Source organism: Phyllostomus hastatus, unplaced genomic scaffold (assembly GCF_019186645.2).
Source record: "Phyllostomus hastatus isolate PE091 unplaced genomic scaffold, TTU_PhHast_1.1 phas_contig_209, whole genome shotgun sequence".
Lineage (NCBI taxonomy): Eukaryota > Metazoa > Chordata > Mammalia > Chiroptera > Phyllostomidae > Phyllostomus > Phyllostomus hastatus.
In genome coordinates this window covers 3,431,943-3,449,137 of record NW_025333735.1, presented here as the reverse complement: position 1 = coordinate 3,449,137, position 17,195 = coordinate 3,431,943, and the positions used below count along the sequence as shown (strand labels likewise).

Below are 17,195 nucleotides of genomic sequence, written 5' to 3'. Positions count from 1 at the left end.
TACAAGCAAAGGGTTCATAGGGAAGAAATTTTTTAAATTTTACAAAATGATACAGAGAAGAGGTATTTATGTATGTTGTGACAAAGAAAAATATAACTACTCATCAACCTAGAAATTAGTTATATGGCCTTACCCCCAAAATTAAGTGGCAGACAGGAACATCTTAAGTCATATTTCCTTCTTAACATCTTTCAAACATTTTGGGGACATAAAAAGCCTAAGTCTTTCATGACAATCTTTAATGCTATAGGAGCTACTTAAGGAAGACTTAGAGGAAATTTATGATGAAGTTTATTTAGTGCAACACAGTAAACTTTTATCATGTACTTGAAAAATGCAGGCAATTAAAGGAAATAAAGAAATGGTTCTGACTACATCTCTGAAACTGCTCTGTAACAGATACTATGAAACCACATGACTCTCACCTTCATTCAAGCACAAAGACTAACTACACAGGGAAATTTTACTCATCTGATGGTGGAGTACAGATATCATCGCACTAAAAAATACATATATTTTAAACATATAAATATTTTATATATATTTTAAAATATTTTTATTTAAATATATAAATACTTTATATTTATATTAAAATTTTATATATTTTACATATTTCTATTTTAATATAAATATATTTTAAAGTATTTTATGTATTTTAAAATATATTTATATATAAATATTAAGCACATATATAAAAATTATATACATAAAACCATTCTAATCACTAATACTACTTCTACCTCCTGGAGGCAGAGAGGCAGGATGGTTTGTAGTACCTTTGCTTTAGTCCATCACAAATTTCACCCTGTTCTCTCTGCCGAGAGCTCTATCCCTAAATCTTCCAATGGCTATAACTCCTTATCATATAGATAGGTCAAAGCTTGAAATGTATTTCTCAGAGTTTCTTCTCTGACCACTGTAGTACCGGAGTCACCAAGCCGACTACTAACTCCAATCAGCATCATGCCTGCTGCCCAAGTATCACCATTAAGTTACTACATCTTATTATCCATTGGTTTCATTACTGATTTTCGCCCCAAGACACTGTTCATTTCGTTCATTTGTCCCTGGTGCCTAGAAGAATGTCTGGTATGTAATAAATGTTCAGTAAATACTTAGTAAGTAAATAATTTCCAGATATGGATGGATAAGTGATTAAGTGAATTCTAGTCATTCCTGTGCACAGACTTCCCTTCTCCTTTGGGATTCTCACTTTAATCTCTACTACCACTATCATGCTAGCACCCCAGAAATATATAGTGTTAGGTTTAAAATGCCAGTTCTGATTTGGAGAAAAAAATAAAAAATAATCTTTCAGATTTTAGCCTTTAGCAATATAACACAAAGAAACAATTTTTTATTTTAAAGTTTTTTTCTAAATACATAAGAATAACCAAAAAAGATTTTAGAATTGCACATATTCACCTTAAATAATTGGTGATCACTATTATTCTTACCTTTTTTTCAGCTCTCCTAGTTACCTGTATGTTTCTAATGTGGAGTGCTGTTATAAAACCTAATACATGGAAAATCTCATCCAACTAACTTGGAAGGAAGGAAGGAAGGACGGAAAGAAGGCAGGCAGAAGAGGAAAAGGAGGCAGGAGGGGAGTGAGGGGAGAAGAAAGGGGGAAAAAAATGAAGTTGGGCAAGAGGGGAGGCGAGGGGAGGGGAGGGGAGGGAAATAACCAGGTTCTAACTCTGCTGTTTCTAATGATCCTCACTGTCAGTTCTGGGTGCCAGTGTGAGAAAGCATTGCAGCCATCTTTCACCACTGTCCAGCCTATTGCCTTCCTCTTAGCAAGTGCTACGAGTTATATAATTTCCCATCTCCAAGATTTTGCTAATAGAGTGCCCTCCTCCAGACTTTGCCTAAGTACAGATCACATTTTAAAACAGTCGGGACCCTGGCTGGTGTGGCTCAGTGGATTGAGCACCAGCCTGTGAACCAAAGGGTAGCCAGTTCAATTCCCAATCAGAGCACATAGCTGAGTTGCAGGCCAGGTCCCCAGTAGGTGGCATGTGAGAGGCAACCACACATTGATGCTTCTCCCCCTCTCTTCTTCCCTCCCTTCCCCTTGAAAATGTTTTTTTAAAAATAGTCTGAGGTATCACCTCCTCCAGGAAGTTGTCCCTAATTTTCCCAGAATAAGTTAAGACTTCAGGATAAAACCAAATTAAAGTTAGGCTAAAAAACAGTATTTCAATTCTCTTTCCTACAGACGTAGTCTTTCCAAAATGTGTACATAAAGTTAAACCTATTTATTACCTGTTATCACATTTATATCTGGGTATTGGTTTTCACAGAGAACAACAGCTTTGCTATCCCTCTCAAAAGCCTCTCGGAGTTCTTTCTTGACTGCTGCCGAACCACATAATCGGTACAGGCCGACTACCTAGAAATAAAATCATGGCCATATTGTGGTAAATTTGACAAAGAGAAAATATAATAGTATAGTATGTATAAATCATACAAGCTTGGCAATCAAATATGTTCTAATGACATTAAAAATACCTCAAATACAGCTTTTGAAATTTCACCATCGACCACATTGATTAGTTTTAATAAAAACATTCTATTCTTCCATTTAAATTCAAACAATATACTGACTTCTGTAGTGCTGTCTACCTTATCTTAAGCAAAAATGTAATCCATTCCCTTTAGTGTTATATGCTCAACCAGCATCTCCATGCTAAAACCAAGCCCTTTGATTTGATGTCTTTGCTCTAGACTGAAATACAGAGCAAACTCGTTTGCCATTACAGTGGTTAAAATGAGGGTTTTGAATTCATAAAGTCTCACTTTATCACTCCTTCCTTGGTGAATTTGGGCAAGTTTATATAATCTCTTTAAAATTCAATTTATTTACCTATTTTGAAAAGTATATAGCAGAAATAAAGTTCCAATGTACTATTTGTGTAAAATTATCTTTTCAGGAAAAAAAAGATTCTCAGGAAGAAATAAAAACAAACCTAGGATTTAAGAAAAAGATTTAATTTACTTGTTTTTAGAGAGAAGGAGGGAGGGAAGAAAGAGAAGGAGAGAAACATTGATGTGCAAGAGATACATCAATAGGTTGCCCCTTGGACACCCCCAACTGAGGACCTGGCCCACAACCCAGGGATGTGCTCTGACTGGGAATCAAACTGATGACCTTTCAGTTTTCAGGCCAGCACCCAATCCACTGAGCCATACCAGCCAGGGCTAGGATTTCTTTCTTTAATTTATCAAATTAATTGATTACAGAGTGATAGAGGAAATTCAGTGAAATATATTAGAGGTAATAATAAAACCTCCAGTTCAAAATGTATATAAGATGCACAGATACTACCCATCCTCCCCTCAACTTATATTACAAGGGATTGTTTTTAAAACACCATTAGCACATACAGGTTCTAAAATATTAAGTCTTAAGAAGACCACCATAAATTCACTGAGAAAAAAAATCAACATGATATCTGTATAGAGAAAACATGCCTGATTAAGCAACCAAAGTTTTTTAAAAGAATAAACCTTCAAGAAAATCAAGGAAAATAAGTGGTTGGCATCTGCACTTCCACATCAAAGACTATTCAGCAAGTTCAGTCACCTTGAATTGAAGAAAGTTATGGATAAAGAAATTATGTCAATGCAGAAATAAAGTAAAAATAACTGATAGAACTTGAACTAGAAATCACTTTAAAATGTTATAAATGATCTAGAGGAAGGAGTACACAAATGAAACTTCCAGGTTTCCTTATGGCACTAACCTCTTCTGAGTAATTAAATGACTGTCAGAACAAACTGCAGAAGACGGGTCTCTTTATAGGATAAGGTCAATAAGAGATACAGAGAAATGTTATCCAAAATATTTGAGGTGATAAGCTATTAAGTATTAATTGAAAGGTAGTAAGGGACCTACAGCTATTTCTAAAAGAAGGTAATGCAAGGTGCCATTATATTCAAAAGGATCAACATAATATGGGAAACCAAGTGATGAACTGAGAAGAAAATTCAGATTTCCTACTCCTGTCCACATTCATAGTGCACTTATACTGAGAATAGCATGTGCTATGCTAATCACATCACTGCAAGAAAAACATGGTAGAACTATAGATGGTCAAGAAAATAAAACTAAAATATTAAATAGAATCAAAGAAAATGCCATCACTTTAAAAGAAACTAACCTAAGTAGAGCCCTTCTTGTGTTGGCACAATAAGGGCCACAAAATCCCATAAGATGTATCACCTTGAACTTGAGGAGATGAACCAAGAAGAAATTAAACAAAGTAATACTTTTGGGGGGGACAGATATTGACAGCCTTTTTTGTTGTTGTTCTTTTCCAATTATATTGATTATTGCTATTACAGTTGTCCCAATTTTTATCCCTTTGCCCTCCACCCAGCACCCCAACTCCCTTAGGCCATCCCCACACCATTGTTCATGTCCATGGGTCACACATATAAGTTCTTTGGCTGTTACTCTATTTCCTATACTATACTTTATGGACCTATGGTTATTCTGTGACTACCAATTTGTACTTCTTAATCACCTCACCTCTTCACTCATTCCCCCAAACCAGCACCCTATATGACAACCATCAAAATGCTCTCCATATTCATGATTCTGTCTCTGTTCTTCCTGTTTGCTTAGTTTGTTTTCTAGATTCAATCATTGCTAGATATGTATTTATTGCCATTTTACTGTTAATAGTTATCTTTTTATTTTTCTCAAATAAATCCCTTTAATATTTCATATAATAACAGTTTGGTGATGATGAGCTCCTTTAGTTTTTTCTTGTCTGGGAAGCTCTTTACCTGCCCTTCGATTCTAAATGACAGCTTTGATGGGTAGGGCAATCTTGGCTGTAGGTCACTGCTTATCATGGCTTTTGAATATGTCTTGCCAATCCCCTCAAGCCTGCAAAGTTTCTTTTGAGAAATCAGCTGACAGTCTGATGGGAACTCCCCTGTAGGAAACTAACTTCTTTTCTCTTGCTGCTTTTAAGATTCTCTCTTTATCTATAACCTTTGGCTTTTTAATTACAATGTGTCTTGTCATGGGCCTCTTTGCATCCATCTTGTTTGGGATTCTCTATGCTTCCTGGACTTGCATGTCTATTTCCTTCACCAAATTGGGGAAGTTTTCTTTCATCATTTTTTCAAATAGATTTCCAATTTCTTGCTCTTTCTCTTCTCTTTCTGGCACCCCTACGATGTGAATTTTGGAACACTTGAAGTTGTCCCAGCGGCTGCTTACTTTCCTTGTTTTTTCATATTCTTTTTTCTTCTTGTTTTTCGGATTGTTTTTTGTTGTTGCTGTTGTTCAATAGCTTATCACCTCAAATATTTTGGATAACATTTCTCTGTATCTCTTATGGACACTATCCGATATTGAGACCCGTCTTCTGCAGCTTGTTAAATCAAATCATTGCTTTGATTCTCGGCTTTATCCACTCTCCTTGTTTCCCTGTATGTTGTTCTTTATTTCAACTAATATACCCTTCATTTCTGACTGGATCTTCTTTATGTTGTTGAGGTCCTCACTGAGTTCCTTGAACATCTTTATGACCAGTGTTTTGAACTCTGCATCTGCTAGATTTCTTATCTCCATTTTGTTTAGTTCTTCTTTGGTGTTTTGATCTGTTCTTTCATTTGGGCCATGTTTCTTTGTCTTCCCACTTCGGCAGCTCCCTATGTTTGTTTCTGTGTATCAGGTAGAGCTGCTATGACTCCTGGTCTTGGAGGCATGGCATAATGTAATAGGTGTCCTGTAGGGTCCAGAGGCACTATTACCCAAGTTGAGTACTCAAGGTGTACCCTCCTCTTGTAGTTGAGCTTTGATTGCTCAACTACAGGTCAATGGAATTTACCCAAGCCAGGCAGCTATAAGGACTGGCTGTGACCACTGACCACCAACTCTGCCCTCTGTGGAGGATTAGCTGTGCAGTGGCAGGGTGGTGGTGCTCTGACATGGTCTGTAGCTGCCCACTGGGTATGCTGGCTCTGCTGTTTCCAGGTGGTGCAGGCCAAAGTCAGCCCCCACCTATGTTCTGTCCAGAGCCACCCTGCCTGAGCTATAAAGCAGTCTGAGATTCTTGCTACTTGTGCTGGGCTTGGAGATTCCCAGTTGAAGCCAAGCTGTGAATCTAGGCTGGCTGTGGCTACTGCTGGGTGTGTTGCCCCTTAGCAAGAGGTGCAGGGGCCAGGGGTTCACTGAGGCCAGCTGTTACTTGTCTGATAGGATTTAGGAAGTTGCGAAGCATGAGCCAAGACCAGCTATTCATACAGAAAAGTCATAGGCAATAGTTTGGGTGGTCTCTTAAATTGGATGGGTACAGAGGGCACAGAAAAGCGACAGTGGATTCTGACCAACTTTCTGTCTGAGAGAAAACTATCCTCTAGCTCCTGCCTTGATGCCAGACTCTTCAGCTCCTCCCTGTATGACACTGGTACCTTTCAAGCTACTACCCAGATGCTGGAGGTCAGAGGAAGTGAATATGAGTAAGTCCATGTGTGAGTTCCTTAAAGGGAACTGCTTGGGTCTCCAGAAGTTTTGTCCACCACTCAATCCCCACTGGTTTTTTTTAGCCAGAAGTAACAGGGACTTTTCTTCTTGGCACTGGAACCCTGGGCTAGGGAGCCTGGTGTGGGGATGGGACTCCTCGCTCCTAAGATATCCCTTCTGAATTTTTATCCACCACACATGGCTGTGGGACAAGCCTGTTCAGTGTCTCCGACCCTCCTACCAGTCTGGATGGATGTGGTTTCTTTAATTCCATAGTTGTCAGACTCCATTCAACTGGATTTCTGATGGTTCTGAGTGATGGTTGTTCTATATTTTAATTGTAATTTTGACGTGGTTGTGTAAGGAGATGACCCATTTTTATCTATGCCACCATCTTGACTGGAAGTCAAGAAAGTAATACTTCAATAGTAATAAATTAATGGACTGTGTTATCCCAAAACCTGAAATTATAATCGTATTTTTAAAATTAGATTTTTAAAGGAAAAAAATCTAATATAGATATTTCAAGGAAAGGATATTTCAAAATATATCCCAAACTTCAGAGTTTAACATCTTAAATCAAACACTTGAAGTACATGCTTGATGCCATCTATACTAAATGGACCATCGGTATTATTTCTATAGTAAATTTTTCCATTGGAAGTAAGAGATGGGCAGCCTTCAAAGAATTTTTAAGACACCATAGACTATTTTTGCATGACTATCAATACCTGATTTTCATGGTGAAAAAAATGAGAATACTGGCTAAAAAGGCAAACAAAATTTAAACAGTATACTAGTCTGTAAAATGCAGGTAGACTATGCCTCTTTTTGGAAGGCTGGGTGTGGGGAGAAGCAAAAGAGACAAAATAAGTTTTTTAAAAGTACAGTCCCGATGTACAACTGAAACTTATTTTTTAGTTCATTTAAAGTAAGTCTTCATTAAAATCGATCTTCCTGAATTTTAAGTATACAAATAAAAGACATTGCTAAAAATGTTTTCTTGGCATTTAAAATAAGGTACAACAATCTTATATACCTGCTCTTTATAAAATATTTTAGAATATAAACTATAAAAGTACAGTGCTATTTGAATTACTTTCATACTCAACTGTAAAAGTTTCTGTTTAATAATTAGCTTTAAAATCTGCCTAATCTCCCTCACCTCTTTATATGCTGCCTGAAAAAAAAAAGTAGATGGGAAATTGAGAACCTTAAGAAAAAGTAACTGGACCAAAAGTTGGATTAGAAACTAAAGGCCTCACTCCTACAGAGACAACATTAACTCAACTTGATGTATCATATATCTGAGGAGAGATTTCAAAAGTTCAGGTGTTCTACCTTTCAGCTTTAGGGAGCTAGTGCATCTATTTTTGTAGATATAAGCAAAGAAGACAAAAAGATTAAATGACTTTTCCAATATCACACAGCTATTAATGAAGAAGAAACCAGAATCTGTTTCCTGAATCTTAACACAAAACTCCATTAACTTACTCTGTTTCTATATCTCTCTGTTTCCATAAGTTCAAAATAGATTATTTTAAATTTCTTTCTATATATAAAGAAACCTCAGGTTTTGTGATATCTACTCTTGACATTTTTAATCGTTAAAAATTCTGATAGCACTAAAGTAGAAATACCTCAAAACATAATGATTTTTAGGCTTAATTTATGTTGCAAAAATGAGTATGAACAATTACTTATACCTCAGAATAATATCCTCAGTGATATGCTGTTTCTCATTGTCATAGTCTGCATGTATCAATACAAATAAAGAAAAATAAGTTCAACTACCTGGTTAATATTTGCATATCTTGTTATAAATAGCACCAGGCTTTTTGTTTGTTTTAATGGGCTGCTTTGACCTTCTTATTTAAAAGGAAAAGAGAATAAGATGTGTTTTTATTAGTAGAAACCACTCTTCATCCTCCATGCTATCCCAAAGTTATGAGACAAAAAAGCTTATGCTTTTCAAAGAGTGGGACTAAGGGAGAGAAGGGAATAAGGGCAGGAAGTTAATTTTAGGAGTGAAGCAGAGTTATTAGATTCTCTGTTGGAACTAAACCATGGAGAAACATTACTTAAATTAATTAATTATTTGCCTATGTTATCAGCTCTGGCTTATTCTAGGTATAAGGCCCATCAGCTCTGGATTACAACATAAAATGTGGAACCATCTACCACACTCTCAATCATTGCCAACATAGGTTAAGGTATGAATTATACCCTAAATAGTAACGTAATAAAAATAAACAATAGAAAAGAAAAATGTCTAAATTAGATTTTTTTACCTTTAATTCCTTCCCCGAAATTACTACAAATAAATTTAATTAACTAATTAACTCATTAAGATAGATGGATAGATAAGGGGATAGTAGAGAAACAGTAAAATAATACCTGACAGCCTCTCTTTACAATTTCCGTAATACACTTCTGTATCAGGAGTGGCACCATCAATCCTGTATTTTCTTTCTCTACAACTTTTTGAATATCAACACCAAACACTACTGGTTCTCGATTTATATCTAGTCCATGAAGAGAATTCTCCCACTGTTCCAAAAGAGTCACTTTCACATAAATAAGACCTCTAGGTTCAAGTTTGACAGCCAATTGATGTGTCTTTGTTACTCTGAATAAGGTGGGGAGAACAACAGTTCCATGACAACACACTCGATTTTTTCTTGGAGTAGGTTCCCAACTGAATACTACTAATTTCAAATGCTGAGCATTTTCAATTTCTATGTTGAAAGTGTGATCCATGTCTAAAAATGTCGTCCGACATGTAAGCAAAGCAGTTCTCGCTTTATTTACTGAATCTACCTGAATTGCACAAAAAACATCCTTTGAATCTATCCGAGGTGGTTTTAAATCCTCAGCACCATAGAAATGCACACTCATGAGCCCAGATATGTACTGTGAACACTTAGGTTGATCAGAAAAACTGTAATGTCTAAAAGCATCAATGTCAATTTCATTCTTGCTGCAGCTACTTGGGATTGTTTCTTTTCCCTTTCCAAATTTGTTTTCAGATCCAAGTTTGCTAGATTTAGTTACAAGTTCAGGTGAATCTCCATCACTGAGATAACCACCTCTGCAGGAATACTTAGAACTCATAGAGGTTTTCTTCTGGTAGCTGTGCTGAGAAGATACACTGGTATCAAGATGGTACAGACTTATAACATTCCTCTTAGCAGCTGTGGTTGTGTTCCCAGAAGGCAGAATAACTGTATGATGAATCTCTTGACAATTACATTTAGACAAGGAAGGAGTATTATCTGGGCTGTTTATATAATTCAAGTTTCCTTTAACACTCAGTTTCCGGCTAAGCTCGGGCAACCTTTTCATTTTCATGGAGAGTTTCCTCACAGTTCGTGGAGATTTTATTTTATCTGGGAAAGACCAATTAATTGAACTGCCTTTTTTCACAGGGCTAGGGTTTGGAGAAGATGGTTCTATAACTCCCCATTCAGGTTTATTTGTAGGAGCTAGGATCCCAGGACCTTTAAAAAAAGAAAAAAGGTATTATAAGTTTATATATTTTGATTGATACTTTATAAACCACCCACTTAACAACCTCTCACATGAACAGAAATTCCTCCCTTGTCTCATCTCAGTGTTAAGTTTAGGTGAATCTTTATTACCATGTTCAAGCAGAATAATAAGGATCTCCAAATGGCTTCTAGGGGAAAGAAGCATCTCCCTCTCCATCTGCTTTTCAATTCTGAAGGTTTGGAGAGGATAATATAGGTTCTTGTAAGATCTTTTCCACTGTAATATACTTCAGTGAGTATGTTATTTTATAACTATAGTGTATATGAGAGGAAACTAGGAAAGTTCCATATTTTAATATAGTAAAATATTTATTTTAACGTATTTCCTATTTAAATGTTTATTTAGAAATGCTACTCTAATGTAAGAACATTTCCTCTATATTTATAATCCTCTCAAAAGTAAATTTTTACCTAGTGATTCCACTTCTGGGACTAGATCCCAAGAAACCCAAAACACTGATTTGAAAGAATATATGAACCCCTGTGTTTATTGCAGCATTATTTACAATAGCCAAGATTTGAAAACAGTCCAAGTGTCGATCAGTAGATGAGTAGATAAAAAAGCTGTGGTACATTTACACAATGGAATACTACTTAGCTATAAAAAAAGAAGGAAATTTTACCTTTTGTGACAGTATGGATGGACCTTGAGAGTATTAGGCTAAGTGAAATAAGCTAGTCAGAGAAAGACAAATACTATATGATTCACTCATGAACAAAATAAACAAACAAAATAGAGATTCATAGATACAGAAAACAGACTGAAAGCTATCAGAGCAGAGAGGGGATTGGGGGGGCTGGCCGAAAAGATGAAGGGATTCAGCAAAAAGCCTCATAAACACAGACAACAATATTGTGATTACTAGAAGGAAAGTGGGTTAGGGAGGGAAAAGGGGGGGAGAAATGGTGACAAAAGGAGACCTGACTTTGGTTGATGAACACAAAATGCAATATACAGATGACATTATAGAACTGTGTACCTGAAACCTATATAATTTTATTAACCAATGTCACTCGAATAAATTCAATAAAAAATTTTTTAAGTAAATATATAAGCATACATATGGTAATAAACACAGAAAATGTATCAGGGAGCCATATAATGAATCCTCTTTTTTGTTTTCAGAAATCAATTTATAATAAAAATAATCTTCTCTTAAAATAATAAAATGAAATTTCTCACATAGTAATGCTAGTTGAAAAAGAAGTTAAAGTTAAGGACCAAACAAGTTTATAATTTTGACAACTAAGAGCCCCTCTTGTGCTAAAATTCTATTAGAACATATCAGCAAAGATTATATAGAATAAATTCTAGTCAATCAAGAATAACTGAATGCCCCAGCCAGTGTGCCTCAGTTGGTTGGGCAGCATCCTGCAAAATGAAAGGCGCTGGTTTGATTCCCAGCCTGGGTACATGCTTGGATTGCAGGTTCAGTCTCCAGTTGGGGTGTGTATGGAAGACATCCAATCAATGTTTCTCTCTCACATTGATGTTTCTCTTCCTCTCTGTCTGTCTCCCTTCCCCCCATCTCTAAAGTCAAAAATAAAAATAAAACATAAAAAAAGGAACTGAATGTTGAGTATCAAATCTAAGTCAATAATTTTCAAAACTGTAAAGCCATTTTCTTTCTCTATTATTTCTATACAATACCCTAGACCTTGAAATGCTAAATCAATGCCTTTCGTTGAAATTTCAACATATTAAACAGACAACACAGAGATATAAATAAGTTTTCTTATAATTTTCATTTTTCATAAAGAATAAAACATTGAAATATTTTTTAAATTTTTCCACACAAAAATAGCTTTAATTTTTTTCTGAATGTCATAATTATCCAGGTTTTCAACAGAAGTTTTAAAAAGATATTCAATACAAAAATGAACAACTAAAATAAATAACAGCCTAAACTGCACTAGCAAGTGATTAACCAGTGTAAATACTGTGGTGAAAATAGTATTAAAAGTAGTTTAATATGACATTATGAATATTTAATTATTATTAAAGTAACACCAGCCAATATTTATTGAGCTAGACAAAATATGAAAAATTAATTTAACAGTATACATAGACCCTCATTCAATTCTCATAACACTGAGTTAAAATATTCCTAGCACTGTACTCTCCAGATAAGAAACCCCATGCACAGAGATAACTAATTTTTCTAAGATAACACAGCTGTTAAGAGGCAGAGCCACAGTTCAAACCCAGCCACAGGCCTTCAGAACCTATGCTCTTCAATTCTACACTTTTGGCTTCCTCATCCTTCTAAACGTTTTTCTGCACATATATACAAGGTGGGGCAAAAGTAAGTTTACAGTTGTGAGTTCACAAAATACAGAATTTATCTTGTATTATTATTTATTAATTACTGTATTATTTTCCATATAAACTACTTTTGCCCTACCCTGTATATTTGCCCTACCCTATATAGGATAAAACTACTTTTGCCCTACCACCCTATATATTTCAAAGACTTTTCTCAACTATAAAGAAGTTACCGTCTATTTAACCTTAAATTTTCTTTCTTTTTTTTTTAAACATTTTATTTATTTATTTTTAGGGAGGGAGGGAAGGAGGGAGAGAGAGAGAGAAAGAGAGAGAGAGAAACATCAATGTGCGGTTGCTGGAGGTTATGGCCTACAACCCAGGAATGTACCCTGGCTGGGAATCGAACCTGGGACACTTTGGTTCCCAGCCCGCGCTCAATCCACTGAGCTACGCCAGCCAGGACTTAACCTTAAATTTTCAATCCCACAGTTTAAAAAAAACATGTACAGAATAATCAGTTTTATTTTTAAATTTGAACCTGGTTTTAGTACATTTTCAAATTAATAAAGCAAAATGAAAATATCTTCTAAAACATAGTAAACTTTAACTATTCCACTAAAGAAACAATTGTTATTGAATTATTTAAAATTTAAATAAACTTTTCATACTTAATCTTAGTATTCCTTATAAAAATCCCTAATAACCCTAATATCAGAGGCTACTCTACGCAATACTAGAAATGAGGAAAAACGTATTTATTCATTTTAAAAATCAATACCCTGACTGGTATAGCTCAATGGACTGGGCACCATCCTGCAAACCAAAAAGGTCTCCAGTTCAATTCCTGGTCAGGGCACATGCCTGGGTTGCAGGTCAGTTTGGTTGTGGACGCATCAGAGGCAACCAATCAATGTTTCTCTCACACATCAATGTTTCTCTCCCTCTCTTTCTCCCTCCCTTCCCCTCTCTCCGAAAATAAATAATCTTTTAAAAAATCAATAGATTAAATGACATTTCTTTCAAGTATTAATATAACATTCTCCCTCCACCCTTCTTTATTTCTCCCAATGACAAAGAAGTGGTTTCTTTATAGAAAAAGTACTATTTTAAGTATGCCTGCTAGGCTTTTCTGGTAAGCAACTAATAAGAAATGAAGTGTTTGATAAACCAGACAAAGTGTTCCCTTATACTGTAAATCATAGTACAATTCTACTGGTTTACTGTTCTAAAACATTTTATAGTAATTGGAGTCCTGCTTTAGTCTATAATCTATCTATTTTGTCACAGTATAAAAAAGCTACCCAGTATATTAAATTGCTCTAAGTTTTATTAAATTATAAAGGAGTTAATGTAACATTCTTACTTTTTTTATTGTATAGATATTTAATTGTGCATTAACTATTTCCTACTGAAGTCCTTAACTAAAATAATATACTGTAGAAGTTAGCAATTTCTACTATAGACAACAATTTCTTTTATTAAAAGAAAAATGCTTTTTTAAATAAAATCTAAGAATGGAAATATTACCAAATTCAACAATCACTTCAAACTAAACCACAATTATGCTAATCAAATCAAAGACTAGCAATATGGGGAAAATATAAAATGAAAATATTTAAATATAAATTTATGAACCAGGCTAGAATCAAGTGAAACTGGCATACTCCTTCAGTAACTGGCACACAGCAGAAACTCAGTGTTTACTGAATAAATAAAATCAACCAACCAATTGTTAGTTGCCTATAAATTGGTAAACTTTTTAGGAAAAACAATTTAGGAATTACCTACAGTAGTTACCAGCTATAAAGAACTAGTAATGAGTCCTGGCCGGGTGGCTCAGTTGACTGGAGCATCGTCCATACACCAAAATATTATGGTTTTCATCCCCAGTCAGGGCACATACCTAGGTTTCAAGTTCCATCCCTGGTCAGGGTTGTATACGGGAGGCAGCAAATCCATGTTTCTCTCTCACATTGCTGTCTGTCTGTCTCTTTCTTTCCCCCTTCCTTCCTCTCTCCACCCCCCTCTTGCCTTCCCCTTACTCTCTAAAAGCAATAAATATTTCCTCAGGTGAAGATTAAAAAAAACAGTAGTTATACTAGTAATCAATCCTAATGAAGCAAAAAAGATCGTGACAAAAATCACTGCCATAGTAATGAAAACAATCTATTAACACCCATCAGGGAACCGGACTTCCGGCAAGATGGAGGAATAGGTGGACACACCGTACCTCCTCGCACAACCAAGATTAGAACAACAATAATTTACAGATAGAATAACACTCAGAACTGATAGAGGATTTATCTGAATGGAAGTCGGACAGCCAAGAAGTTGAAGTAGACCTGTACATCCAGACTGGTAGGAGACGACGACGAGCCCGGCGGGCGCGGGGTGCGCGGAGGTCAGGGAAAACTTGGCGTGAAATCGGCGCGACAGCCATCGGGGCACAAGAACGCAGTGGTGATCCCTGAGTACGCAAGCTGCGGCTGGCAGACCCAGTGAGGCAGTGTTTGTGGACCAGGGCAGAGCTCGCAGCCCAGGACCCCAGAGAAGGGTCTGAGCCCAGGAGAACGGAACTACCGCCATTGTTCCCTCCCGCCCCCGCCTCCACATATAACATCACAATCTAGCGACTGGGGTGCCCAGCCCCGGTGAACACCTAAGGCTCCGCCCCCCACCGTAACAAGAGCGACCAGACCGGAAATAAGACATGTTTCCAACAGAACAGATCAGTCCCCCAGGACTCATCCTTTTGAGCGACCAAGAAATAGCCAATCTATCAGATGCACAGTTCAAAACACTGGTGATCAGAAAGCTCAGGGAATTGGTTGATTTGGGGCGCAATTTAGATGAAAGGATGCAGGTTACCATAAAAGAGATGCAGGAAGATACGCGGAGGAGAGCCAATAGTGAAAGGAAGGAATCTGAGTCTCAAAACAATACAGTGGACCAGAAGGAAGATAGAATCAACCAAGCAGGAAAGCATGATGAAATAAGAATTCAAAAAAATCAAGGAAAAGCTTAAGAGCCTCCAGGACACCTTTAAACATTCCAACATCCGAATTATAGGGGGTACCAGAATGGGAAGGGGGGAAAGCAACAAATTGAGCACGTATTTGAACAAATAATAAAGGAGAACTTCCCCAATCTGGCAAAGGGAACAGTCTTCCAAGAAATCCAAGAAGCTCAGAGAGCCCCAAAGAAGTTGGACCCAAGAAGAAACACACCAAGGCACATCATAATTACATTAGCCAAGGTAAAAACGAAGGAGAGAATCCTAGAAGCAGCAAGAGATAAGGGGACAGTAACCTACAAAGGAGTTCCCATCAGACTGTCAGCTGATTTCTCCAAAGAGACCTTACAGGCAAGAAGGGGCTGGAAAGAAATATTCCAAGTCACGAAAGACAAGGACCTACATCCCAGATTGCTCCATCCAGCAAAGCTCTCATTTAGATTGGAAGGGAGAAAGACTATACTTTCAGGGATCATTTCTATAGTTCGTTACTAGAATGGAAGGGAAGATAAAGTGCTTTTCAGATAAGGTCAAGTTAAAGGAGTTCATCATCACCAAGCCCTTATTTTATGAAATGCTAAAGGGACTTATCTAAGAAAAGAAGATAAAGAAAAGACATGTATAGTAAAAGGACAGCAAACTCACAATTATTAACAATTACACCTAAAGCAAAACCAAAAGAAACTAAGTAAACAACTAGAACAGGAACAGAACCACAGAAATGGAGGGCACATGGAGGGCTAGCAACAGGGGGGGTGGGAGGAGGGGAGGGGGGGAAAGGTATAGAGAATAAGTAGCATAGAATGTAGGTTGAAAATAGATAGGGGGAGGGCAAGAATAGTACGGGAAAGGTAGAAGCTAAAGAACTCATAAGAATTGCACATGGAAGTGAACTAAAGGGGGGGGAACGTGGGTGGGAGAGGGGGTACAGGGTGGAGGGGAGGGAAGGGGGGAATAGGGACAAATGTAATAGCATAATCAATAAATTAAAAAATATATATATAAAAAAAGAAAAGAAGATAAAGAAAAGACATGTATAGTAAAAGGACAGCAAACTCACAATTATTAACAATTACACCTAAAGCAAAACCAAAAGAAACTAAGCAAACAACTAGAACAGGAACAGAACCACAGAAATGGAGGGCACATGGAGGGCTAGCAGCAGGGGGGTGGGAGGAAGAGAGAGGGGAAAAAGGCACAGAGAATAAGTAGCATAGAATGTAGGTTGAAAATAGATGGGGGGAGGGCAAGAATAGTACGGGAAATGTAGAAGCTAAAGAACTCATAAGTATGACACATGGACATGAACTAAAGGGGGGGAACGTGGATGGGAGAGGGGGTACAGGGTGGAGGGGAGAGAAGGGGGCAAATGGGACAACTGTAATAGCATAATCAATAAAATATATTTTTTAAAAAAAACACCAATCAGGGAACCAATCACACATATTAGGGCACATCAACCCAATTAAACATTATACTGATTGGGAAACAATAATGTTAATAATAATGTTAAACATGTACAATACAAGATGAAGATATAACATGGAAATAACAATAAAAAATAGCCCACTGTGATTTCAACTATGTAAAAGATACATCTAGAAGTTAATAAGTAAAAAAACAAGTCATAATTGGGGTAGAATATTTTTAAAACTGTCATTCATATTCAAATACTTCAGCCTTCCTATTCCTTGATCAAAATTTCTTATAACATTTTTATTATTTTTTAAAGTTTTTATTTATTGATTTTTTAAAAGATTTTACTTATTTATTTTTAGAGAAAAGGTAAGGAAGTGAGAAAGAGAGGGAGAGAAACATCAATGTGTGCTTGCCTCTCATGTGGCCCCTCCAAGGGACCTGGCCTGCAACCCAGAC

General features: G+C 36.5%; 1 protein-coding gene and 1 pseudogene across 2 annotated transcripts in view; one reads left to right on the top strand and one right to left on the bottom strand.

Moving 5' to 3' along the window:
• Window positions 1-17,195, bottom strand: part of SYDE2 (synapse defective Rho GTPase homolog 2) — a 50,830-nt gene that overhangs the window by 20,721 nt on the left and 12,914 nt on the right. For both annotated transcript variants that reach the window (XM_045835516.1, XM_045835517.1), the window contains exons 3-4: window positions 8,885-9,987; window positions 2,269-2,395 (exon numbers count right to left, since the gene is read on the bottom strand). In XM_045835516.1, the coding sequence (XP_045691472.1) occupies window positions 2,269-2,395; window positions 8,885-9,987 (1,230 nt within the window). The remainder of the gene's footprint in view (window positions 1-2,268; window positions 2,396-8,884; window positions 9,988-17,195) is intronic.
• On the top strand, window positions 15,774-15,856 carry LOC123816590 (annotated as a pseudogene).